Genomic DNA, 26,152 nt, shown 5'->3' on the forward strand with positions numbered 1-26,152 from the left:
TTTACTGTTACTCTAAACTGTTTATATTTATATACAGTTGAAGTCAGAATTATTGAGAGGGGTCTGGATGCAGACCTGGTGTAGTGCAATCTGAGCTGCATCCAATGCTTTTCATTGGTCTCACTTAAGCCCTACCCTAACCATACCCCTCACAGTGACGGCACTAGCTCCATTTGAGTGCATTGTGTCTGACATTGCATCGCTGAGTAATGCAATCTCAGCTTGGATCATAAAGGCTGCATCCAGATATTATTGGAATTATATAGCCCCCCTGTTTATTTTTTTCTCCAATTTCTGTTTAACAGAGAGAAACTTTTTTAAACACATTTCTAATCATAATAGTGTTAAAAACTAATTTCTAATAACTGATTTATTTTTTCTTTGCCATAATGACAGTATTATCAGCCTGATCTCACGAGAAAACGTAAGTATTTTATGTTTTGCCAGTTTAGTGGCTAATTCGTACGAATTCGTACGAGTTCAGTCGTACGAAATGGTACGATTTTAAAAAGGAGGCGTGGCACCTGACCCCACCCCTAACCCCAACCGTCATTGGGGGATAAGCAAATTGTACTAAATTACGAATTACGAATACGAATTAGCCACTAAATGAAAAAGTTACGAATTGCAGTGAGATTGTGTTGGTATTATGATTACATTTTTTTCAAGACCCTTCTATACAGCTTAAAGTTACATTTAAAGGCTTCACTAGGTTAATTAGGTTAACTAGGCAGGTTGGGTAATTAGGCAAGTTATTGTATAACGATGGTTTGTTCTGTAGACAGTCTAAAAGGGGGGTAATAATTCTGACCTTAAAATGGTTCATAAAAAAATTAAAAACTGCTTTTTTTCTAGCCGGAATAAAACAAATAAGACTTTCTCCATAAGAAAAAATATTATCAGACATACTCTGAAAATGTCCTTGCTCTGTTAAAAATCATTTGGGAAATATTTAAATAAGAAAAAAAAAAAATTAAAGGGGAGCTAATAATTCTGACTTCAACTGTATCTGTATCTTTTTTGTGTAAAGTACTATGAAAATTAAGTTTTAAAGGTGCTATATAAAAATAAACTATTATTATAATTATTCTAATTAATTCTGAAAGAAATGGATGTTTGTTTGTCGCATATTAGTCCATATTTTGCTTTTAGTAGATTGTGGTAACCCAGTAGCATAACTTATTGACAAATGAATCTGTTTACTGCAATTCTATACCCACTTCTTCCTTTTAATTACATTGTGGAATGTACACAAACCCTATCCACCCAGACTCTGTCTCAGACACACACATACTTGTATTTTTTTTTCTCCCAGAATATTAGTTTCCATCTGAAGCGCATTAGTGTGATTAGTCTACTTTGGGGACCTTCTTGGGTGGTCAGGTCGTGTCAGGCAGGCCATGTGTGCTGCATGTTTTAAAACCAGCACATATTACAGGTGCTCTGAATTTAGCTGGAGCACAATGATATATTATTTGAACCAACCAAGCAGGAAAAAAAATCCCCTGTGTTTCTTTATTTGACCTGTTTCAGCCCTTCCTTTTCACATGTGAGATGGAAATGTAACGCTTCTTTCATTCTCACTCTGGTGACTGAACAGAAAAGACTTTCTAGAATAAACCAGAACTATAAGGATTGCATTTGGTGTCTTTTGTGTGTGTGTGTGTACTTGTCAGTGTTGTTTTAACCAACATGACTGAAACCTGGTTTAGTTTACTGGAATACAGCTGAATTCAAATATGCAGTAAGTATTAAATAAAAAGCTTAATTTAAAAACCTTAAATATTTTGCACTAAAATTACAAAACTGAACATATAAATACAAATCTAATTCAAAATATGTACTAGTATTTTAATAATTTAACCACCCTAAGGTTCCCGCATAGAAATCTGTTTAAATAAGTTCATATTTGGATTTCACCTCCAGTTGAAGTCAGAATTATTAGAGCCCCCCTGAATTATTAGACTGCTTATTTATTTGTACCCCAATATCTGTTTAAACGAGAGAAGACTTTTTTTCAGCACATTTCTAAACATCAGTTTTAATAACTCATTTCTAATAACTGATTTATTTTATTTTTGTCATGATGACAGTAAATAATATTTGACTAGATATTTTTCAAGACAGTTCTACACAGCTTAAAGTGACATTTAAAGGCTTAACTAGGTTAATTAGGTTAACTAGGCAGGTTAGGGTAATTAGGCAAGTTATTGTGTTACGATGGTTTGTTCTGTAGACTATAGAGAAAAAAATATATAGCTTAAAGGGGGTAATAACTTTGACCCTAAAATGGTGTTTAAAAATTTTAAAACTGCTTTTATTCTAGCTGAAATAAAACAAATTAGACTTTCTCCAGAAGAAAAAATATTATCAGACATACTGTGAAACTGTCTCAAAAATCCTTTTGTACAAGGAACTACTTTCTTCCGCCATTCATTCACATCTGCAGTTGACGTCAGAACAGTAGAAACCGTTGCTACTTCACAAAAGTCACTTTAGAGCTAGTATTTGAATGATTCTCTAGCGTAATGTCTAAAGTGATGACAAAACAGGTGATTTTGCTCACATTTTAAAGTTGTAAGGCTGAACGGCATGAAATGCCATCAGTCTACAGAGATTTCCAAGTATTTCTGTTGCAATCGGGAGATCACAATAATTAGCCCCGAAAAAGCCAAAGCAAAGCAAACCCTACCAAATTACTATAGTATAAATACAGCACTTCAACAAAAAAAAGAAAGAGATTGACTTAGAATGTCACTTACCTTTTATAATGATTTGATCGCTGAGTTTTTCTCCTCTAATGACTTATTATGCAGTCTCTGTAGCCATCTTGTGGCGCGACCGTTGTTGCTTTGTTAAACATCATTTGTAAAATATTTAAAAAAAGAAAAAAATTCGAAGGGGGCTAATAATAATAATAATAATAATAATAACTTCAACTGTATAAATGAGCATTATCACACGAATAGCATTACGGTATATCTGTATATTGGCACAGGTGGGAGGCGTGCAGTGGCTCGAGGCTGCATGTTGAGTGCCTTTAGTCACCGGGACGCTTTTTGCTCGCGTCTTCCGTCGACGTTCAACGCCTTGTGACTAAATAAAGGGTGCCAATGTGATCATGCACACCAACTCGCAAACGTCAAAACTTTCTCAACCAATCAGATTGGCAATCTTTTGTTTTGAAAATCACTTTTGTGTTTGAATCCAGAAAAAAACATCTCAAAAAACGCTGACGATAAACGCAAACAAAAAGTGTGGTGTGTACAAAAAAGAAAATGCTGAGTCTTTCGCCTCTAAGACTTATTATGCAGTCTCTGTCGCCATCGTGTGGCGCAACCGTCGTGTTGTTCTGGTCAGTATGGCAGGCTGATGGCCGTCGACATGCTGTAACTCTGAAATACATTTATTCATTCATTCATTCATTTTCCCTCAACTTAGTACCTTTATACTTAATATTTAAGAATCTGCATATGTTTTTCACAGCGAATGCTATTCCAGCTGCAACACACCACCGAAATATTTAAAATAGGCACTATCCTTATAAATAAACTGCATAGTTGCAATCTAAACAACTACATTCTTGCCTAAAAAAGCCTTACAAGTACATTATGTTGTCCAACAGTTGCAATATTTGTCTGTATTGTTATCTTGTCATGTGGGTGGAATAATACACAAGGGTGAAGAGGCTGTACAAATGCTGTTATTGTGAAATATCAGCCAGTCAGATTCGAGAACCAGACAAAACGTTTGTATAAACACAAATATACAACCTATATCTAATTACAACCTATATTTATATTTCCATGTATCAGATTTCTATATAGGTCAGGGAGACCCAAAAACCACTTTAGACTAGACAAAGCTCTTTAATTTCAGCTGTTTTTCACATTTTTTCTCATATACAGTGAAATCTTACATCCATTTTCTCTCGTTCAGGTTCACAGGGAAATGATATTTGCTGGACGGGATGGTCACCCACTCCGGAACCCCCCAATGGGTCCTCCACCCCCCCACATGCAAGGCTCCATGTCACCCACTACACCTCACGGGATGCCTCCCTCTCCATCTCGAATTCCCTTTGGCCCGCGAAACCCAGGTGGAGGTGTTGCCACAATGCCACGTGAGCGAGCCGGACACACACTCCCAGCCCCTGCCCGAGCATCCTCCCCCTGCCCGAGTGCCATCTTGGAGCGGCGGGATGTCAAACCTGACGAGGATGTAGCTGCGAAGACCATGTCTCTGAACACCAGAGCTGAAAGTCATTACGCCGACCCTTATATGTTACTTCACCATGCCCCGCCCCCTGACACAGTAGACCACGCCTACCACCGTGCTACCATGCGCTCTTACAGCAACCCCAGCGTTCCCTTGGAGCCCCCAGACCATCTCTTCCGACAGAAAAGCAGGAATAGCCAACTCCCCATGCTTGGCTCCAAAACCCCGCCCCCTTCCCCGCACCGAATGGGTGAGATGAGAATGGTGGACATCCATACGGTCCAACCGCAGAGCTCCATGACTCTGGAAAGGGCTTCACCTGTTAGACAATCATTTCGGAAGGAGGCTCCTCCTATGGATGCCATGGTAAAGGCAAGAGGGGGAATGGGGTCTCCAGCCACCCCCGATCTTCAGGTTCACAATCCTCTGGCGCCCCCGACAGACCCTCAAACACGGTAAGTTCATTTATTCAGGAGCAAACTGGGCTTTCCAAGCATGAAAATAACAAACGGTCCATCCCAGGATATATTAGCACCCATGACTTGTTCATTTTCTAACTCTGCATCGGTTCGTTGTCCTTCTCTGCATCATTACATTTCCTAACCGCATCCAAAACCCATCGACTGTGTCTTGTCTAAATACTAGCAGCCATTATTATTATGTTTGTGTATATTATTTTGGCTTGAAAAAAACTTTTTAGGTTGGTTTGAATTCAAAAATACAAATAATAATAATAATAAAGACATTGAGTCTACACTGTAAAAAATATCTGTTAATTAGTAGTTTCCGTATTTTGTGTTTCATAAGTGTTTTCCGTTTATTTACGGTTGTGAATTGCATTATGGGAGCTTGATTTCTGCTCTGTCGACATTTGATGTTCAAAATTTAACTACAGTTGGGATGGGCGATGTTGACCAATTGGGCATTGATGTCTAATGTGAACCTTCGTGATGGACAATGGCATCAGTGTCATAGGCAGTGGTAAACTAATTATTTTTTATTTTTATTTTATTTTATTTTTTATTAACCCTATTTATGCATACGTACCCTTTGTATGTGCGCTGTTAGTCAGATTTATTGTACTTGGCTCTGCACTTTGCAGTAGAGGACAGTCAATACACAGAGTAAACATGTTAAACTGTTTTAACCGAGCAAAGCACATGCAGGACAGATGTTTCTTAGATTATCTTGTAGAGCAAAGAAAAAGTGGTTTAAACATTGTGTGCATTGGCACAGAAAGAGCAAACCTGCAGTGTTGTATGATAATGGATGAATGAGGCACAGCTTGTACAGTACCTAAAAACTTTAAATTAATATATTAATCATTTTCTCTGACAAGTTAAGGGTTTTGAATGTTTCTATTGTCCTGTACAGTATGAACATTTAAAGTAAAAATGTTGTTCAAAATGTTATCAACAAAATATGGAAAAAAAACAAAAAAAACAAAACAAAGGCAGTAATAAATGGGACGTTTTATGTCACAATTCTAACTTCTCGCATTTTTAGTTTTTCATTTCAAAATTCCAATGTATTTCCGAGATATAAACTCACGAATGCATGTTGTAGTCAGAATTATGAGATGTAAATGTGCAATTCTGACTTTCACATCACTTTATAACACAGTTGTTAATTTTAAGAATTTAAAATTGTGAGATATAAGGCTTAAGACTATATATTGCATTTTTGTCTTATTAACTAGAAAATGGGACGTCATATTACACAATTCAGAGAGAGAAAAAAAGTCCCTTTTTTTTTATACAGAATGTGTGTGGCATGACCAATGGTGGCCGAGAGAGCTTAACGCGCTGTAATTTTAGAAAGCACATGCAATTGTAAAAACAACAGCAAATAAAGAAACGATCTTCATCAATTTGACAGAAAAATTGGTTGCAAATTGGTCACGACACAAACAACTGAAGAAACGCGCAGCAAATTGGTCACAGCATTTGCAAATATGCACGTAACACAACGAAAATGTTTCAAGGGGACCCAAAAACATGACGGACACTGAGATAGGGGCTGTTTCTCAATATGCGTTCTTTAGCAATCTTGCATCCTGGTGTTCTCATGTATCGAGATCAGATCAGTTCCAGTACTCAAGACCGTAAGAACGGAGGACTCGTGAAAGTTCCCAGAGGTGTTCTTGATATCGAGGATGCACCGATGCAGACTTGCACACCCAACTCACTCTAGAAGTGCCAGAAGTCATCGTGACTTGAGGTGGGAAGCGCGGCATTGTATATATATTCATTATTAAAGTTCAGAGACAGAACTTATTTATCACAGGAGTTTCCCTAAATAAAACGGTGAAAATAAACATCACAATGAACATCTAAATAAAGGAATGAAAAAAGAGTGTTTATTTGCTGAAATTAATATTAAAATCTGTTTTATTTATATTTTGCAACTATATTTGTAAGGTCTTTATGCAGAGTATATATTTTGAAAATGGGAAAAACAATAAATCGTTGTATGAATGCTGTAATATTTAAATAAGTAAAGGTCACGTGACCATCAGGAAGAACGCAGCATCTAATTTCTCACAGGACGCGTTCTCTGTTCTCGTGGTCTTCCCGAGGACATCTGGCAAGACCGGTCTCCACAAGAACACAAGTCCGTTCTCTGCGTTCTTGGAATTGAGAAACAGCCATGGATGTGTCGTTATATCGTGTAATCAGGATATTAAGCGAAAACAACTCACCTTTCAAAGACCACCAATCACTACACTGAGCAACAGTCACAGCATAATAACACATCTATATCCCGTGGGGCCCTTCATGTTTTTGGGTCACCTTAAAACATTTATGTTGTGTTACGTGGATATTTGCAAGTGTTGTGATTTGCTGCACTTTTCTTCAGTTGTTTGTGTTGTGACCAATTTGATACACGCATGCTGTCAAATTGATGAAGATCGTTTCTGTATTTGCTGGTGTTTTTGAAATGGCATATGCTTTCTTAAACTGCAGTGCGTTAAGCTCTATCGGCCACCTTACATGGCTTCATAAGAAACAGATAGAAAAGAGTTTTTAAGGAGGAATAAAAAAGTATTAGGTAGCTGAATGCTTGTTTGCAGGACATCAGTGTAAACATTTAAAAGTTTTAAGTTCTGAATTTTAGTTTCAGGTACAGATTACGTCCAAATGATCGCTTGTTGCGTCTCAGTTTGCACACTTATATAACCGCGTAAAAGTATGTACTTTTTTTGTAAAGGAAACATATCTACTGTGCATCCGGAAAGCATTCATAGCGCATAACTTTTTTCACATTTTTTATGTTACAGCCTTATTCCCAAATGTATTAAATTCATTTAAATGCAGCCATATGTACCTCCAGCCACATAAATCACGGTCTCCAGAAACGTTTTCAGAATGAGCTTGGGTTGTTTTTTGGCCCTTTATAAGAAAACGTTTTGTCACCCCTGCTTCAAAGCCTGTTTTAAAAAAATTCACTAAAGCATTGTTACCTTGTAAATAAATGGGCAAAATATATTTATATTGTTGGTTAGCAAGAGTGTCTTACTGTACACTGTAAAAAATAAATCCGTAAAATTTACAGTAAAAAAAACTGTGAAAAAAAGCAGTATTTTACCGTTAAAAAAGTAATTTCTCATGTTTACAGTAAACTACCGTATTTCATTAATTTATAGATGTAAAAATATGTCTGTATTTTGAATTACCAACATCTACACATCGTTTGTTACACAGATAGACACGTTAACACAGCCATATGCAGGTAGTGATTAGGCATGGGCAGATCGATCCTGAAGTATGGATATTTTCGATACTGGGAATGTATCAAAAGGATCGATCCTTAAGTAAAAGTGTCGATCTTTTTGGGGGATTTCTTACTGAGTGATGGGAGATTTTAGAATATCTTAATAATTATAGAGCCGCATATTATATAAATATTTACTTAAATAGGAACATGAATGGGAATTATAATATTCTTCCGCTGTATCTCCCCTAAGAGGACATCGTTAGCTCACGGCACAGTAGTACAGATACCACACACACCCAGCGCACGTTGTAAAACTCGAGAGCGGAGCTGTGGTCATCATGACTGAAAAAGAAAGTTTAATCTGGAGTTATTTTACTCCAGTAAATAACGACGAGGCTTCGTGTGATACCCGACACAAAACCGTTCTCAACAGTGGCAATCTATTGTCAAGGCTTTATTATTTTTTTTGTCAGGCAACTATTTGTTTTATTATACTTTACTTTTCCAAAACAAAAGATTTTGATCAGTAAAAGAAAAACAGGCTCAAAAGGAGAGTATCAACAAGTGTTTGTTTCATTAAATAAACCATTAAAAGGAAGATTTTTTTTTATTAAACAAGGTTTGTGCAATTTATTATTTTTTTGTTATATATGGTGCTATTTAGCCAATTATAGCTCTGTAATTTTAATAAATTTAAAAAGGGATCATGCATCTTGTGTTTTATTTAATAATAATAATAATAATAATAATAAAAACAATAAAGGTTATAAATATTTTTGCAAAATCATTACAAAATATTTAATTTAATTATTGGTGTTGGTATCGATATCGATAATATTTGTCTTAAAATCTTGGTATCAGATCGGAAACAAAAATATTAGTATCGCCCATCCCTAGTGGTGATGAGAAAGTTACATAATGAACTAATGCTCATCACAAACGGCATTAGCAGAATAGTGTATCAGTGTATAGAAGGTGCTCAGCATCATTCACACAGCTACTAAACACCAGTATGGTAACACGCATAAAATTAAAGCCATGAAATAAACATTGTTTATCAACATCAGATGTAACATAAATCTCTAATGTACATAACTAATGGCTAACAACTAAAAAGATCCATATTAATGTCAACAAGAAGCATAAAAAGTGATGTGCCATGTAGGGATTTCTGGGAAAGTCAGTTTATGTTTATTCGCCGTATATATTAAGGAAACATACTGTTAACCAGGTTACGGATTTTTTCTGTAGCATTTTTACAGTTTTTTTTACCGCTGGAATCACGGCCATTTTTTTAGTGTACATATGGTACATAAGGCATCATGTAAATCTCAGGTACATACAGTAGTCCCATTGTTAGTTCAATATGCTTTCCCCTCGCCCGCCCCACACTCCCCCCATCAGTAGTAAGCATGCGATATGCTCTATCTCTCTGCAGAGAGAGAATGAAGGCCATGGAGGAGCAAATAGCCAGTCTGACTGGTCTTGTGCAGCACGCTCTCTTAAAGAGTAACAGCACTAACAGCAACAAGGAGCACTCCAGGTAAGCAGGGCAGCTTGGGTAATGTAGTTCTCAGAATATCTCACCTGAATCATATAAGACAAGAGATTAGGAGGACTATGATGGATGAATGGTGGTGGTAAAAAAGTTGGTGGGTAAGATGATTACTAACTGTGCATGAACTAAATTGACTAATCATTTTCACTGTAACTGGTGTCTGTATTAATGGCAATGCCTGTGCCACATAACAAAGACTAACTAAGTGTTTTGTAGCATGATACACTGTGTGTGTGTGTATATATATATGTACATTTAGTTATTTTTATATTCTTTTATCTTTCCAGCGAAAGACCAGTGAAGTCTGGATCACCAGCTCACAGCACATCTAGCACAGGTAAATGATTTATTCCATTAATATATGGCAAGATATTGAGAAACGGTATAGTTGGATTCAGAACAGTCAGCTGATGAATAATAAAACGCTCACAACCAATCAGAATTCATGGAGTTGAGCATTTAAAGCAGCAGGACACACTTTGATTGAACAGAACAGTATCTGACGTGGATGCGAGTTATCATTATATTTATATTCACCGCAATTCATGTGAGCAAACAATTCATCTTATTATCTATTTCTAGTAAAAATAGTGTGTTAGATTTTAAAATCAAGAAAGTGTAAATCTACTATCTTGCTTTTTGTTCATTAGTTGTAATATTCAGGGCGTAGCGGACATTTTATAAGTGGGGGTACAGCTGTATGAGATTCAAATGTTAACGTTTATATAATTATTAATCACCTGTTTCTAAATGGTCTGTCTCTAAGAGTGAGGGGGACATATCCCCCTGGTTGATACAACCCTGGTAATATTAATTAGTAAATAATAATTCATTTTTATTTATGTTTACTTGTCTTATTGTGTACTTGCTAAACAAACAAGTTCGTTCATAACCAGTGTTGGGGAAAGTTACTTTTAGAAGAAATGCATTACAATATTGTGATATTGTAATTGTGTTACTTAGTTACTTTTTATGGAAAGTAATGCGGTATATTACTTTAAAGTTACTTTTGCATTACTTTTCCTTACCTGTTTGAGGTTTGATCTCTTTCAGAACTTTCAGAAGGTGTTTGTTCACCTTTTTATAAACAAACTCTGCATTTAACAGCCACCAACATAACCTACACCTTCATTTTCCTTGAGAAAATGTAGGATAAAATAATATTTTGAGAATTGTCTGAGTCCAGAGCTATACATGCTGTATATACAGATTAATGAAAGCATGTGAAGTAATGTATTTTTTACTTAAATTGCAACAACACCTAAGTGTACTAAAATAAAACAATTTATATTATGGCAAAAATAGATTACATTTCATTTATTGGTTGGCTTAGTCCCTTTATTAATCCGAGGTCGCCACAGCGCAATGAACCGCCAACTTATCCAGCAAGTTTTTACGTAGCGGATGCCCTTCCAGACACAACCCATCTCTTGGAAAAAAATAGATTTTAAACCTTTAAAGGGCCATGAAACCCCCTCGTTTCAGCAGGGTGTTTTCACACCTCTACTTTGGAAAAAGTCAGAAAAGTGGGCGTGTCCAGCTCTGTTTAGGGGGGAGTGTCGGAGGAACTAAAGTGGGAGGGTGTGGGAGTGTCTATTTGGGCACGCGCGAGTTTCAGTCAAAATACACACAGGAGAAAGTGATGGTGTTTAACCTACATGGACATCTGTAGTGGAATTATTTGCCAAATTATTAAATGGTGGACTTTAACTGCAGTTTGGCTCTTTCATTCAGGGAATTCATTCATGCCCCTCGCGACAAACGAGATATTTGATTCGAGGATCTGCTCTAAGCGTGTATTTTTCATGCAATGTTTGATAGCGCACGGCGAATGAGAGAAAAAAAAAAACCTCAGCATTTTCAGGAAACTTAGATGCGCATGGCAGGTAGCGACAGAAAGCCGCGTGTGTTATTCCGGTCACAAAATGCGGTTAAAAACCCTACACGAGGTTAAAGTTTGGTTGTGGTCCTAACATGTTAGGGTGCAATAGTTAACTTAGTTCGATACGAACAAACTGAATAAACAAAGAGCACTGGTCGCTCACTCACCAAATCTGTAGAGGTGGACAATCCACAGCAACTAGAGCCGCGTCTTTATGAAGAAAATACTACAAGCGAATCCTATCTCAGCATTTGCAGATGAGAACAGCTCTCAGGTAAACAATAATCCTCCTTTGACACGTAAGTTATTGTTGTCGAGCGTCGCATACACTGTTGATCCACACGTGAGTCTGAGCTCTCACAGAGAGAAAAAGAAAACAAAACTTAACGGCAGCAAACTATAAAAGCAACACTTCACGCTTGTTTTGCCAACACAACGTGGCGTCTATGTCGTGTAAACACAGTAATGAATATTAATGAAGTTGCACAATAGAGCGCGCTGATTGGTCTGAACCAAGCCTTACTCATGCATTAATGCAACACACTGTAAGACGTAATAAGACTCACTCTGGCACAGACACCCAGTCTGCACTCTGGAATACAGGCTATTATGTCATGACCGTGACGCAGCTTCAAAAATTCGTTTCAAACAGGAAGTACGAGTTTGCTTGAAATAACGCAAAAACAACCAATTTACACTTTTTAGTGAAATATAGGTGTCTTAATAGTGTTTTCAGCAGTGTGGGACACATATATGACTGTCAACAGCTCAAAAAATGTGTTTTGGTGTTTCGTGACCCTTTAAATTGTTTAAGAACAAAATTGAAAGATGCTTAAAAAAATCCCTAAATCAAAATAAATCTTTGAGATTTATACATTGAATAAATTGCTTTATGTGGCCTTAACAATTGAGCAATAACCTTTTTTTGAGTTTAGTCGAATGAATAGTTTTAACTGGGGAATGTGAACTGATGTTAATCGTTTATTGTGTAGCTGGTGTAGTGCTTTGCATCCAGTTTTGTTTGTCTTTTCAATGTCGTGCTTAGGGTTGTGCGATTCATCGAAATCCAATCGCAATTTAAAATGTTGCTATTAGCTAATCACAAGGGATTGTGATCTGAAATATATGTATGTATATATTTCATATATACCCCACTATATATTTCATATACCCCCAACCCCCACTTCCCCCAAACTATGCAGAACGACTGCAATAAAAAAAAACAAACAGGAAAGCGCGGACAATTGGGATGATGGTGTCTGCCGCTTCTGAAGCAATAATAAATAAATTAATATCAAAGTCACATTCAAAGTTACAGACACCGAACAAAAGCAGGTCACTTGTAAGAGCTGTCACAGAATTGTTGCCACAGCACGAGGAAATGGTAGCAAGCAATACAAGTACAATTTTAGAGTTGTTTGTGGCTGTTACACCTTAAAACATCACAACGGCACCAGGAGATAACTAACACCATGATTCACTACTGTTTGCTCTAGAGAAATGTGAATGAATGTTTGATTTCTGAATATTTAAAAACTAATTTGAATAAACGTTGGAGTAAGATAAAATCTTTTCAGTTTGTTTTTTTAACTAACACTCTGCATTTTAGCAGTAAAAAGCTATGATACAGAGTATTGAGCTGAAGCTTGACAACAAAATTAAATCCCAAATCAAATCAAAATCATGATATCTGTTTAACAGATCGCACTTAGGTTTTTTCCCCAAATCGCACAGCCCTAGTCGTGCTTCTTGCAGTTGTCAAGAGTTTTACTTACATTATCTACACTTAACAACAATCCACTTCTTATCTTTGATGAGTTTAAAACAACAAGAATCCATAGCAAAAATGGAAATCTCTGTCCTGCCATTGTTTCTGTTTCTGACTGTCTGTAGTGATGTTTTTTAACCGGATCTACTAAGTGAACCGGTGGAACCAGTTCATTAATTTGTATGGAATTGTCGTGAAACAATTTGCGCCATCAGTACTAACATACCGGATACTCCCTCTGACGCGAATTTAACTAATATCCTGAGTTATTCAGTTACTATAACAGTACACTGACTAATCTGTTGTGAAAAAAAGACCTGATGATGCCTACTGTTTGTTTCCTCGTATTTCCACTGTCGGGCCAGTGCGAGCCAGGGCTTTTATTGGGCCGGGCCAATCGCCCGGGAGGTTGAGTAGTGAGGCTGAAATCATGTTGCGTTTGCACTGTCGGGCTAGTAGCTTGTTGCCCCACAAGTTGCAAAGCCCCGCTTTGGCCCGATCAGGCCCCGGAAGTGACAGTGGAAACGCTACTGGCCTTGGCTCGCTCGCTTTAGGCGCGATAGTGGAAACACGGCTATTGAGTGTGATTCAACCTGACTAAGGTCATTTTTATTCCACAATAAATTTTGTAAAAGCCAATTAAGCAAGGTAAAAAGTAACTCGTGTTACATGTTTTAAAGTAACTCAAACAATATTGCTTATTTCTGAAAGTTATTTTACTCGTTACTTTGGAAAAGTAATATTATTACGTATGTTACTTATAAGGCGTTACCTTCAATACTGTTCATGGCTATACATAAAGAGTAGAATAGAGAATAACAGAACAATAAAATATCAGTTTATAACATAAAGCATGTTTTTAACAATTAAATATCAAACCGTGGCCTAATTGTTAGAGAGTTGGACTTGGGATCCAAATGTTGCAGTTTCAAGTCTTGGCACTAGCAGGCAATGTTGGTGGGGAGGGTGAATAAAAAAAAAACACCTCAATACCATAACTGAGGTGATTCCTTTGAGCAGTTACACATTTTAAACAGCCTATCATAATGCTTGGACCTTTAAACTACACCTTCCTCAGAATATTAATATTGAATAAATATATTTGGATTTCTTCATTTAATAATTGTTATCAGGATGTGTAAAGAGACTTTCATCCAGCCTAACGAAAATAGTTTTTTAAGACCTATTCATATATAAGTATGTTTTAAATGTGTCTATGTATTGTGGCTTTCCCAGCAGCAGATAATGTAACAGCGGCAGTTGTGCATCCCAACAATCTGATCTCTCCCACTCATCTGTCACTCAGAAAGGCAGCCTGTCACATTTTCTCCCACATTCTCCACGCATACACGCTGACACAATCACAGAGAGCGAGTCCCTTTGATAGCAACAGCCACAAAAGAACAAACAAGTCTACATGTTTGTTTGTGCTCCCACATAAATATGTACTTTTGCAAGAGGCTGACCTGAATGGCTTTGTTTTGTTTATCATTTATGCTCGGTGGAGTTTGAAATGTGGTCTTGCTAAGTGTTCTAAACAAATATGGGCATAACAAGTAATACTTTAAAGGCAAAATGTGTACTTTTTTCAATAAAAATTTGCCTAATGAAGCTAAGCAGGGCTGTGCCTGGTTAATACCTGGATAGAAGACCACATAAGAAACCTCAATTGATGCCGGAAGAAGTGTTACGCCCCACTCACACGGGGCGTCAGTTTTAACGCTTCCCATTCACTTTGAATTGGTGACGTCAGGCGTTGCCGAACTGCATTGTGGATCTGTCGGCGCCGCTTCAGTGGCGTTGCTCGCTGCAGAAGTTGGGACTTTCTTAATTTTTCAAACGCCGACGGAAGCATCAACCAATCAGATTGCTGTATGCAAATACACCAGCTCAGACAGTGGCCTATTGCTGACTAATTTCATTGGCTAACACTGCTATGACGATCACGTCAGCCCCAACTTCAGACACGCCTTCTGTTAAGCGTTGATGCCGAAGCCCCGTGTGAATGGGGTGTTAGTGAGGCCAACAGGAGGTGCTCACCCTGCGGTTTGTGTGGGTCATATAGCCCCAGTATAGTGATGGGGACTTTATATCGTTCAGTAGGAAATGTCTTTTGGATGAGATGTTAAACCGATGTCCTGAGTCTCTGTGGTTGACAAAAATCCCAGGATTGCCTCTGACATGGCCTAATGCAACGTAAATTGCCCTTATAGAGCTCATTTAACCAATGACAAAATAGCAACAACAAAAAAAATCCAGATAAAAGTCATGTTCAGTTAAAATCAGCTCTAATACAGAGTAAATAACTGGAAAAAGGAAATATTGACATCTTATCACAAACTTTTCTTTTTTCATTTTTCATATCACATACTTTTATTATAATCTTGCTGAATATTTATATATATATATATATATATATATATATATATATATATATATATATATATATATATATATATATATATATATATATATTCACTTTTTTCTCACAGAGGATAAGTTTGTTTTTAATTCATAAATTTTATTTAGTTTATTTTGAGGAGAAAACTAAGACAGTCTGTAATATGTCCTATGTTCTTCTTGTTAAACACCAATACACGAAATAAATTAATTAATCCAAGGATATCCTTCGAAAAAGAGTAGGGATGCGTTCCCGGTATACTGGCCAAATTTGCACGCTGGCCTCTTGTTGGTCATGACCTCCCAGCCATATATCCTCCTTGACTTTATCACTCTGTCTCCTCTACACCAATAAGCTAGTGCATGGTATGCAAAAAAATGCCAGCCGTCGCATCATCAAAGTGTATTCTGCACATTGGTCACGGTTGGGGAGATTCTCCCAACATCTGTAAAGCACTATGACTATGAAAAAGCGCTATAGGCAGTACATGTAAAGAATTATTTTAAATTATTAATAGTAAAAAATAAAATAAATAAAAAAAACACTTGAACAATGTCATACACTATAAAATGTTGGGTTCCTCACAATTCTTTTTTTTTTCTCAGCACAAATAAGTTAAGTTAACGTAATTGATATTACCATTCTAAGTGCATTGAACATAAAACAATGTAGTTGTCCCCAAAAAACTTAAGAATTGTGTTGATTTAGCTCATTTTAAAAGAATATTCAAATACAGAACAATAAGCCATTATTAGTATTGACACTGATGATGTCCTGTGCTACCCATTTTAATGACATAGTACACACTTGATTTTCAGTTTGTTTGACAGAAAACTTTAAAATTTGTTTAATAGGATAAACGGTGCTGGTTCTTCCCCATATGATCACGATCAATAACAATGGCTGTTTGTTTGTTTGTTTGTTTTTAGGAGGCTCTCCAGTATTAGCACCAAAGGTTGTTGCTGCTCCTCCTGAGCGTAGCCCCGCCCCCACACCACCTTTAGGACCTGCCCCTTTGCATGTTAACCTTCATCTGTTCAGGAAGAATGTCTCTGAGCTCCGCCTCCAACTACAACATATGAGACAACTACAGGTAATAAAAAAATTCCAGTCAGGATCATGTGAAATATGAATTCATAATATGCATTACAACTGAGGTTATGTTTACATAACAATGATGTATTTAAATGGATCATAAAAAAAAAACATTGCATATAGATTGTCAAAATAACCCCATTGTCAAATAACCCCTGTTTACAGAGGTGAATAAAAACCACACAACACAAAAAAGCTGTATAAGGGAAAATAGGCCAGGGCTGCATTTCCCGGAAACTTCTTAAGGCTACTTCATTCTTATATCCTCTGTGCCCCTGTGCATGGTCTAACAGGGTTGTGCTTATTCTCGTAATGACTTATGGGTGTATTTTGAGCATAACGTGCATTAAACCAATCAGTGTATCATCTCCCTTTAAGAGTCAGTCGCATCGTGCCATTACTATTTACATGGTGGAGTTTTTATAAGTGAAAAAACTGAACGCTTCACCAGCGAGAAAACATTTAAACAGACCATCTGCAGCGCGACGATAAAGAATGAGCCTCCTCTATTCGGCCTCTTTACTTTACTTTTACTCTTTGCTCCTTTACTTTCATAGAGTAAGGATACGGTGTTGAACGCACTCCTCTGAAAACATCTATTATTCTATATATTTAATTTAGTTTAAGCACAAAGATTAGTTATAAAACTATTTCTAAATTCAGTTCTAATTTCCAGGAAACTAATAAATGAACAATAATAACAAAGTGTGGTCAAAAAACTTTTGTTATATCCAAACACACGTCCTATTCTTATGTCCATCTCCAAAACCCGACAGTTCTACAATTCTAAACTTGTTTTCATTGAAGCAAATATAAATATGCATGATATAAATTAATACCTTTCCCAAGGATGGGTTGCAGCTGGAAGGGCATCCGCTGCGTAAAAACTTGCTGGATAAGTTGGCGGTTCATTCCTCTGTGGCGACCCCGGATTAATAAAGGGACTAATCCAACAAGAAAATGAATTAATGAATGAATAATTAATACTGCTAATAATAATATTATTCAAATTAATAAACTAAAAAAGCCCCCCGAGATGAGGCATGGAGGCAGTGGTTTTTATATTTATGTAGAAAATAATAATTTTTGTAACATTTTAATCCTTTAATTTGTTTCATATGTAAAGATATTTGTGTATTGCTGTACATCCTGTGTGTATTAAGCGTTTAGACCTGAATAGGCACATAACTAACGTGCTCTGCGCTACACTTTAAATCAGCTTTTAGTTGGTCAGTGGTGCAGTCTATTTTAGTTCCTCAAAATAGCAACACACCAACAATGCTCCTTAACACACCTCCTTTTTAGACCAACACAACTTTGAGTCCACAAAGTGGTGCAAATGGATTTGGTATTTAAACAACGTGATGCAAAACGTGAAAATTACAGTTGCGCTGGTCCGAAAATAGCAACACATTGCGCCTAACATGTCTTGTTCCTCATTCCACCAGGTGCAATAATAGGGCCCTTAAAATTGTAATACACCCAGTGTATAATTAGGCTAATTCAAGATTTGTCCTGCAAAGATTAAACTTACCATTATCATTATACTGATGATTATCAGGCTTTAGAGTTTAAATGCAATACTTTTAATTGGAAAATTTGCAGCCGTCAGCACTAAATCAAAAGATGGCACCTCTGCGGACATTCATATGTGCATATTTAATCAGAGTAATTAAGTTCTTTGGCTACCATGACAGAAGTTGCAGTAATAATAATAATGAAAGCTGCAAGCAGCAATGAAAGGGACCTCGCACCCGGGCTCACTGCCACCCGGTGGCCTCAGGATGACAGAGAACACCAAACAATAGTAATGTAAGCTGATATATTTAAAAAATCTGAGAAAATGTCAGATTTATGCCAGACTTCCTTCTGTCAGCAGGTGGCGCTATCACTGTGACTCAATGTTGGCAGGTAGATGCCTTCAGGAGTGGAACCTTATGGAACATGCAAAATTCTAGGCAGGTCAGACATTGTTTGGCTGTGTTATAAGCCAAACTTCCTCCTGCCAGCAGGTGGCGCTATGACCGTGACTCAATATTGGCAATATTTGTTAAAATACATGCCTGAAAATGGCAAAATTGCCACTTTTTTGGTAAAGGAAGTAAAAATATCTGACTTCCTGTTGAGTCTGAGATTTTGCACCAGGAGACTTTTTTGTAGGTATTGGCATGTTTGAGATGCGTGCGTGTGCGGGTATCGTAGCTCGGTGGGCAGTCCATCAAAAGTGCAAAGGTGGCGCTGTCGAGTCATTTTGCCATGGCCACTTCCGAAACCCATAACAAACGTAAATTTTTGCCACTTCTGGAGCGTGTGCAAAGTTTTGTTAGTTTTCGGGCATGTTTAGAAATCGTGATTCATTCCGCGGAAGAAGCGGAAGAATAATAATGTGAAACGGAGCAATTCCAATAGGGCCTACACACCATAGGTGCTCTGTCCCTAATAATAATAACTACTTATATTGCTAGTCTAACTTTGTTGAGATTAACATAATAGAGATCAGCCTTGAAAATGACCACCCTCAGCCTTGAGATTCCTCGAAATTTAGCTTATAATAACACATATTTCAGTGTTTTGCATTTTTCTTCAAAAAATGTGAAATTTGTATTTTTATGGCAAAAATATTTCAATAAAACTTCATTTAAAGGTATTAGAATAAAAAACAATGGTTTCAAATGGAATTCTCCTTGTAATTAACTAAATGCATCCTAAGTGAGCATGACAGACTTAAAAATCCTACCAACACCAAACCTTTCAACAATAATTGATCTTAAATTAAATGCTTGTGTGTTTTCAGCTTCAGAATCAGGAGTGTGTACGTGCTCAGATAAAGCGCGCAGAACAGGAGATCGGTGTGAAACTGGCTGAAATGCTGAGACGACAGGATGATCCGACACAGAAACAGAGGATGCTTGTGGAGGAAGAGAGACACCGATATCTCAGCATGCAGGAAAGAGTTCTCACACAGCTGGGGTACGACACACACACACACACACACTTGGGAAACTGAATTTTTTAACTTTCCTATGACCAAACAAATGTCTTTTATGTTCATTTGCTCATCAATTCATTACAGCCCCTCTTTTAACTCATTATAGCCCCGTAATTAAATCCTGTTTCAATTTAGCGGGTTAACAAGCGTGATCTCCAGACAGCTTTAAACATGCAAAACTGATCTCGCTGGGAATTAATGCTAGCCAAAGATCAGGAGAGGCATTAACACTCTGTTTTCCTTGGTTTTACGCCAGTGCCCAGTCAGCAGAGGTTTCTTGGTGCCTGTGAGCTGTGAAGCATTGAGCCAACAAGGACAGTTTGACTTTTACACATGTGGAGGCTGAGGACTCTGACATTAAAACTGATTTTTCCTTATGAAAGTAGAACATTAGGAAATTGATTCATATTGCTGCACAATATTGGGAAAAAACCTATATTGGATATATAAAATATTACTATGTACTATATTGGTAATATCCCAATATTGTTCTTTGTTTAATTATTTATTTATCTATTTATTTATTTATTTTTATATAGCTATTTCAATGTAGATTGTGTCAAAGCAGCTTAACATACAATAGAAGTTCTAGTAATTAAAACTGTCAGTCTAGTTTTCAGAGTTGAAGTTCAGTTTATTTTAGTTCAGTGTGGTTTTTCACTGCTAAAAGTACAAACATTGAAGAGCAAATATATCGTTGCACAGCCTATTGGGATGCATATTGGGATATTGTATTTTTCTCCGATACATATTGCAATATTGAGTGAACTAGATGAGATGAATTCTTCTATTTGGAAAGCATTCATAATTTTAGATTGATTGGAATGATTTTGCAGCGGAGTGCATCTATATAAAATATAGTAAACGAACCACAAGCAACAGTGGAGCAAAGATGCACAGTATGTTATGGTTTTCTTGCAAATACTCGATGTAAAATAACACTATAGTCTTCACCATATAGACCTTTATCTTAGAGCGCAAAATTACCCATTATGCTCTGCTTGTATGCGCGAGGAGGATGCTTCAAACTTCCGATCGGCAGCTGATGCGTAGAGTCACATTCGGACAGATTTCAAACGATAGTTTTAATCCATTTGACATGCTTTTTAGGTCTTTGAACTAATCCCGCTGTCGATCAGCGCCACCTTCTGGACTGATTATTTTAAAAATGTGATCTAATGGGATAGAAGACATTCATTCATTCATTTTCTTGTCGGCTTAGTCCCTTTATTAATCCGGGGCCAACTTATCCACCAAGTTTTTTACGCAGCGGATGCCCTTCCAGCCGCAACCCATCTCCAGGAAACATCCACACACACATTCACACACTCTCATACACTATGGACAATTTAGCTTACCCAATTCACCTGTACCGCATGTCTTTGGACTGTGGGGGAAACCGGAGCACCCGGAGGAAACCTACGCGAAGGCAGGGAGAACATGCAAACTCCACACAGAAACACCAACTGAGCCGAGGTTCGAACCAGCGACCCAGCGACCTTAATGCTGTGAGGCGACAGCAATACCTACTGCGCCACTGCCTCACCGGGATAGAAGACAATTGCGAGGTATTTTTCCCTCATTGTCAGACGGCATCTTGTGCCATTTAAATGAAGCCTCGTCATCGCTAAAGTCAACATTTTCTCTTTCTTTCAAATATATAACCAACCCAAACAAATGTAATTCACCAAAATGTTTGTGTTGCATTAAAGAGCCGCAGAGTACATTATAACAGCTAACAAGTTGGGAACACTGACGTTGTATTTCAGCATCTGATCTGATGGCAGACACTAAATTAGGAGAACGTTTTTTTCTCCTGCATGAACCGCATCTGAGAGAAGTATAAAAGTTTTAACACATCTTTCTTTCAAAACTAAAGTTTTGTGTCACAAAAACACGCCGTAAACCACTTAAAACACCCAGTTGAGAAACACTGCTCTGGCTGATGACAATTCTGAGCAGCCTAACGGAAAGAGCTGGTCACTCTGGTGCTCTCCATGCAGGAATGAAGAAAAAGGTCTATACATACATATAATCCTGACTCGACATTGTTGATCTTGTGATGTGACAATTGTGGATGTGTACATCGGGATATCGATGTTGCAACAATAATTTGTGCAGTCATATTGATTCATGATCTATATCTTTAATTATAGGGATGTTTATCAGCCAATTTTGGATTCATTTAACCCTATAGAACCATTCATTCATTTTCCTTCGGCTTAGTCTCTTTATTCATCAGGGGTCGCCACAGGGGAATGAACCGCCAACTTATCCAGCATATGTTTTACTCAGCGGATGCCCTTCCACAAAGAAATGCCAACAGGACTAACTGGGACTCGAACCAGCGACCTTCTTGCTATGAGGCGACAGTGCTAACCACTGAGCCACTTTGTTCCCCACACTAGAACCACCATGGACTAAATCAATGTTTGTATGAAACAGACCTTCACTAATACATTCAAGTCAACCAGTCAATGACTTTTAATACAATTGTCTTGTTTACAAATCTTAGATGTTAGAAATTGTTTAGATAGAACCAAATAAAAAAATTGGAGCATTTACACCTGTTAGGACCGGAGTCTAAAGCAGCTATTTCATACCTGTATTTATGCGCTGCTTAAGTTTTAATATTGTACGCTGCTTGGCAACACTTTTCGCTCAATGAGTTAGTGATTATCATAAATAAATAAAGTCACAATGAGTAAATAAAGGCGATTTGTGGATGCTGAAGAGTTATTAGAAGCACAAAATGCCATGAATGATGGAGAATCTTATATTTGGGAAATAAGTAATAAGTCTTGGGTCACCTACGTTTCTGATGGCTCATCTGACAGTGATCCAGAGCGTCTAAAAGTGTTAAAGTGTACAAATTCTAGTGCTAAAGCTATCAGGATATTGGCAATCATTTGAGAAAGGCCACCCTGACCAAGGCAGATTTTATTAGGTGGAAAAGAGCTGCACATCTATCAAATAATCCAATGTTTTTCTCACAGCAAAACCTTTAAATAGCTCTTTTTCTCCGATGCGAGTCATGACCTGCAGTTGTATTTTGATAAACATTTAAAAATCTTCAGAAAACATGTTATGTATTTAACAGAGGAAAGAGGTTGTACAGGTTTGGAACAACTCTAGGACTTTGTCAAAAAAGTTTTAAAACAGGCAGCCTTTAGGGCCGTGGAATGTTGAGATAAAAAGGCTAAGAACCAATAATTTATATACACACAATGTAGCTAAATAAAAGTGGCTGTAATGTGATAATTCTCAATAACTCACCCTCAGGTACATATGGTTTTCTTAAACTAGTTTTAGCAACCATGATCACATAAGACGATCATGTCAGAAGCAAAAAGTGAAACCTACACTGCCCTCTGCTGCCACATCTCTGCAGTTTTAATATATATTTTACAGAATCAAATATGGAAGAAAATCAAGCAGTTGCAAACATTTACAAGCCACTTTTTTCTGTTCAACACAAAAGAAGATATTTTAAAGAATGAAAAATCATAGTACGTATAATATTATATCTAGTGTCTGGCTGGCAGTTTCCAACAAATGAAAGAAAAGTCAAATAAGATTTGTACAAGTAAAGGATTCCGAATATATTTAATTTTTGGGTGAACTATACTTTTAAATTTGCATTTTGACTGAAACATGATTTCATCTGGATGGACTTAATGGCTCATATATGGAAATATGACTGTTACACACACACACACATATACATACATACATATATATATATATATATATATATATATATATATATATATATATATATATATATATATATATATATATATATATATATATATATATATATAAATATATATATATATATGCAGCAATTCCATGCAAATGTCAACCTTGCCATAAAAAAAAAATAAGTTTGCACCAAAATACGGAAACTGTTTCTGTTTTTTGGGGGGGTAAGCAAGTATTTTACAGTACGTTAGAAATATTCAAAAATGCATCTGTCAATATTTTCAAACTATTATATTTGATTTACCAAAGTCACACAAGTGGCAATTTTACATCTGTCACATCCATAACAACACTTTTTTTTCTCATAAATGTGAAAATAAACAATAAAACCAATCATTTTTGTTTTCTAGAGAGCCAGCTCCTCTTCTTTTGATTATTATTGTTTCTTTTAGGTTGTGCTGTTTAATTCACATAATTTCTACAAAGTATGTTGTGTACTGTGCACTCGCAGACTTTTTTGTCACATCCATAACGCACTTATTTTCCTTATTTAAAGTACAAAACATGTTTACAGACTGATATTTTTCTGGGTTCTTAACTCTGTGGTTGTTCTGTGTTATTCTGGAAAATATAAACAAAAGTTTTAATATAATGTTAACATCTATTTTCTATGTGAATTTATGTTTTGAGTTTTTACTGCAAATGTCACATCCATAACGCTGGAATTGCTCATATATATATATATATACATATATATATATATATATATATATATATATATATATATATATATATATATATATATATATATATATATATATATATATATATATATATGTACAGGGATCTGGAGCAGTTTGTGGAGACTCTGAGGACTGATTCGGGTCCTGCTGCGTCTCAGAGAGCAGTGACGCTGAAGGAGGTTGAGGATGGGGCTGTCAGCCTGAGGAAGGTGGGAGAAAACCTGGCTGGACTCAAAGGTACCAAAGCAAAACTCATTTAAAAATTTACACTATGTGCTTACCACACACCATACACTAATGCAGGGGTTCTCAAACTTTTCAGCCCACGACCCCCAAAATAACAACACCAGTGACTTGTGACCCCCTCTAACCTCGGAGGTGGTTATAAGCATACAAATATTGCACACAATGGTGCACACACACCAATAGGAACTGTATAAACAAGTTTATTGACGTCACAAAAAGTGCAACAGTCTACTTTTTATAATCATTATTCATTTGTTTAATCTATTAATTTCACTTAATGAGAATAATGATGTTTATAGCACAAGACTAGTCTTGGTTTAATTTTGGAGACTTGGAGCCACTTGGAGATTGTCCTCCTTGTTCAGTTGTGGCCTTTTTTAATGTATGCGAGTGCAATAAAGGTGTCAGAATTTAAAATTGTACCGTAAAATCAATCTGCTGCAACTAACACTATTGCTGTGTTGTTAATCTAGCAGAATAACCCCAGGGCCCGGTTTTTCAAAAGGTTTAATCCGCATCAAATTGATCTGGATTTAGTAATCCTGTTTTTGCGATCCGTGATCACGTAATCCAGCTTACTTTTTGAGCCAGTTTTTCAAAGCAACATCGGATTGGATCAATCTGATCCGGATAGGAACTTTTCAGGATCACTAAATCTGGATTACCAGTGCTCAATCACAATGTAGATAAATAGATAGGCCTGTGTAAAGAGCAACAAGTAGAATAGCCAGTGTGGGGTAGATATAAATTTATTTTTATTTAAAATGAAAACTAAGAAAATTTAATAAATAATAAAATAATAATAATAATAAATAATAAAAACAAGAAAAACCCCACCCCATCCTCTTCCAGCAGTCCGCTCATCTGAGACCTACAACACTGTACATTGAGGATATTTATAATAAGTTTCAAATATAGATGTAGATAAAAAAAAGACTTAATGTCAAAAACTCCACAATAATTTCAGACTTCCTCATCTGATGTGGAGAGAGCAGCTTGTCTGAGCGTAGCCTTTAGGAGGCGGATCTGAAGTCTGGCCTTGGTTTGCTGCAGTTTGGAGTCAGTTGTTCCTCTGCCAGATGAAGCTGTGCTTCTGCCCTTTCAGTCTCTTTTTGCAATTGTTGAAAGAGATTTCTAAAATCAGTCATTGCCATTCTTTGCACTTTTTTTTTTTTTTTGGTTATTCTGTAATCATTGCATGCATGACTAATAAATATTCTAAAAACAAAAATATTTTCCATTGTGATGAATATAGATATCAATTATTGACAATAAAATGTATTGTTTTTGGTAAATTTTGACAGCTGTTTGGGGGATTATTTTATGAGGCCAAGCTATTTCTACTTTGCTGTAGGCCAGGGGTCGGCAACCCAAAATGTTGAAAGAGCCATATTGGACCAAAAATAACAAAAAACAAATATGTCTGGAGCCACAAAAAATGTAAAGCCTTATATAAGCCTTATAATGAAGGAAACACATGCTGTATGTATCTATATTAGCTATATTAGCCTACTATCAAAATGACTAAATTGGCTACAAATACATAATGAGCCTTCATGATTAAAAAGCCACTGAAATCAGGTGGTTGGTGTTTATTTTGTTGTCATTAAAACACTTCAGCACAGCATCTTGTCTTTTAGTGTTATTAATTTGATCATTTCTTCTTGCGGCCCATCAGAGTTCACATACCTGCATAAAAACGCGTTGAATATCGGTCACATCACAGGCAATTGAGTATGCTGGCACTGAATTAATGTCCTTGGTTTGCTGATCGGTGATGTTACCTACCATTTTAATAGCCCTTTCCTTCACTGTCTTAGTGGAGAAAGG

The 26,152-nt window shown here is 36.7% G+C and overlaps 1 protein-coding gene across 50 annotated transcripts in view; it reads left to right on the forward strand.

The window, feature by feature from the left end:
* The window catches only part of si:ch211-285f17.1, a 293,770-nt gene that overhangs the window by 236,187 nt on the left and 31,431 nt on the right, over positions 1-26,152 (forward strand). For 27 of the 50 annotated variants that reach the window (XM_073941510.1, XM_073941529.1, XM_073941539.1 and 24 more), the window contains 6 exons: positions 3,940-4,673; positions 9,374-9,478; positions 9,781-9,830; positions 16,474-16,637; positions 19,434-19,609; positions 24,177-24,313. In XM_073941510.1, coding sequence (XP_073797611.1) covers positions 3,940-4,673; positions 9,374-9,478; positions 9,781-9,830; positions 16,474-16,637; positions 19,434-19,609; positions 24,177-24,313 — 1,366 coding nt within the window. The remainder of the gene's footprint in view (positions 1-3,939; positions 4,674-9,373; positions 9,479-9,780; positions 9,831-16,473; positions 16,638-19,433; positions 19,610-24,176; positions 24,314-26,152) is intronic. The other 23 variants (XM_073941513.1, XM_073941531.1, XM_073941536.1 and 20 more) reach the window with 1 other exon arrangement.

This window comes from Danio rerio, chromosome 24 (genome assembly GCF_049306965.1).
Source record: "Danio rerio strain Tuebingen ecotype United States chromosome 24, GRCz12tu, whole genome shotgun sequence".
NCBI classification, from domain to species: domain Eukaryota; kingdom Metazoa; phylum Chordata; class Actinopteri; order Cypriniformes; family Danionidae; genus Danio; species Danio rerio.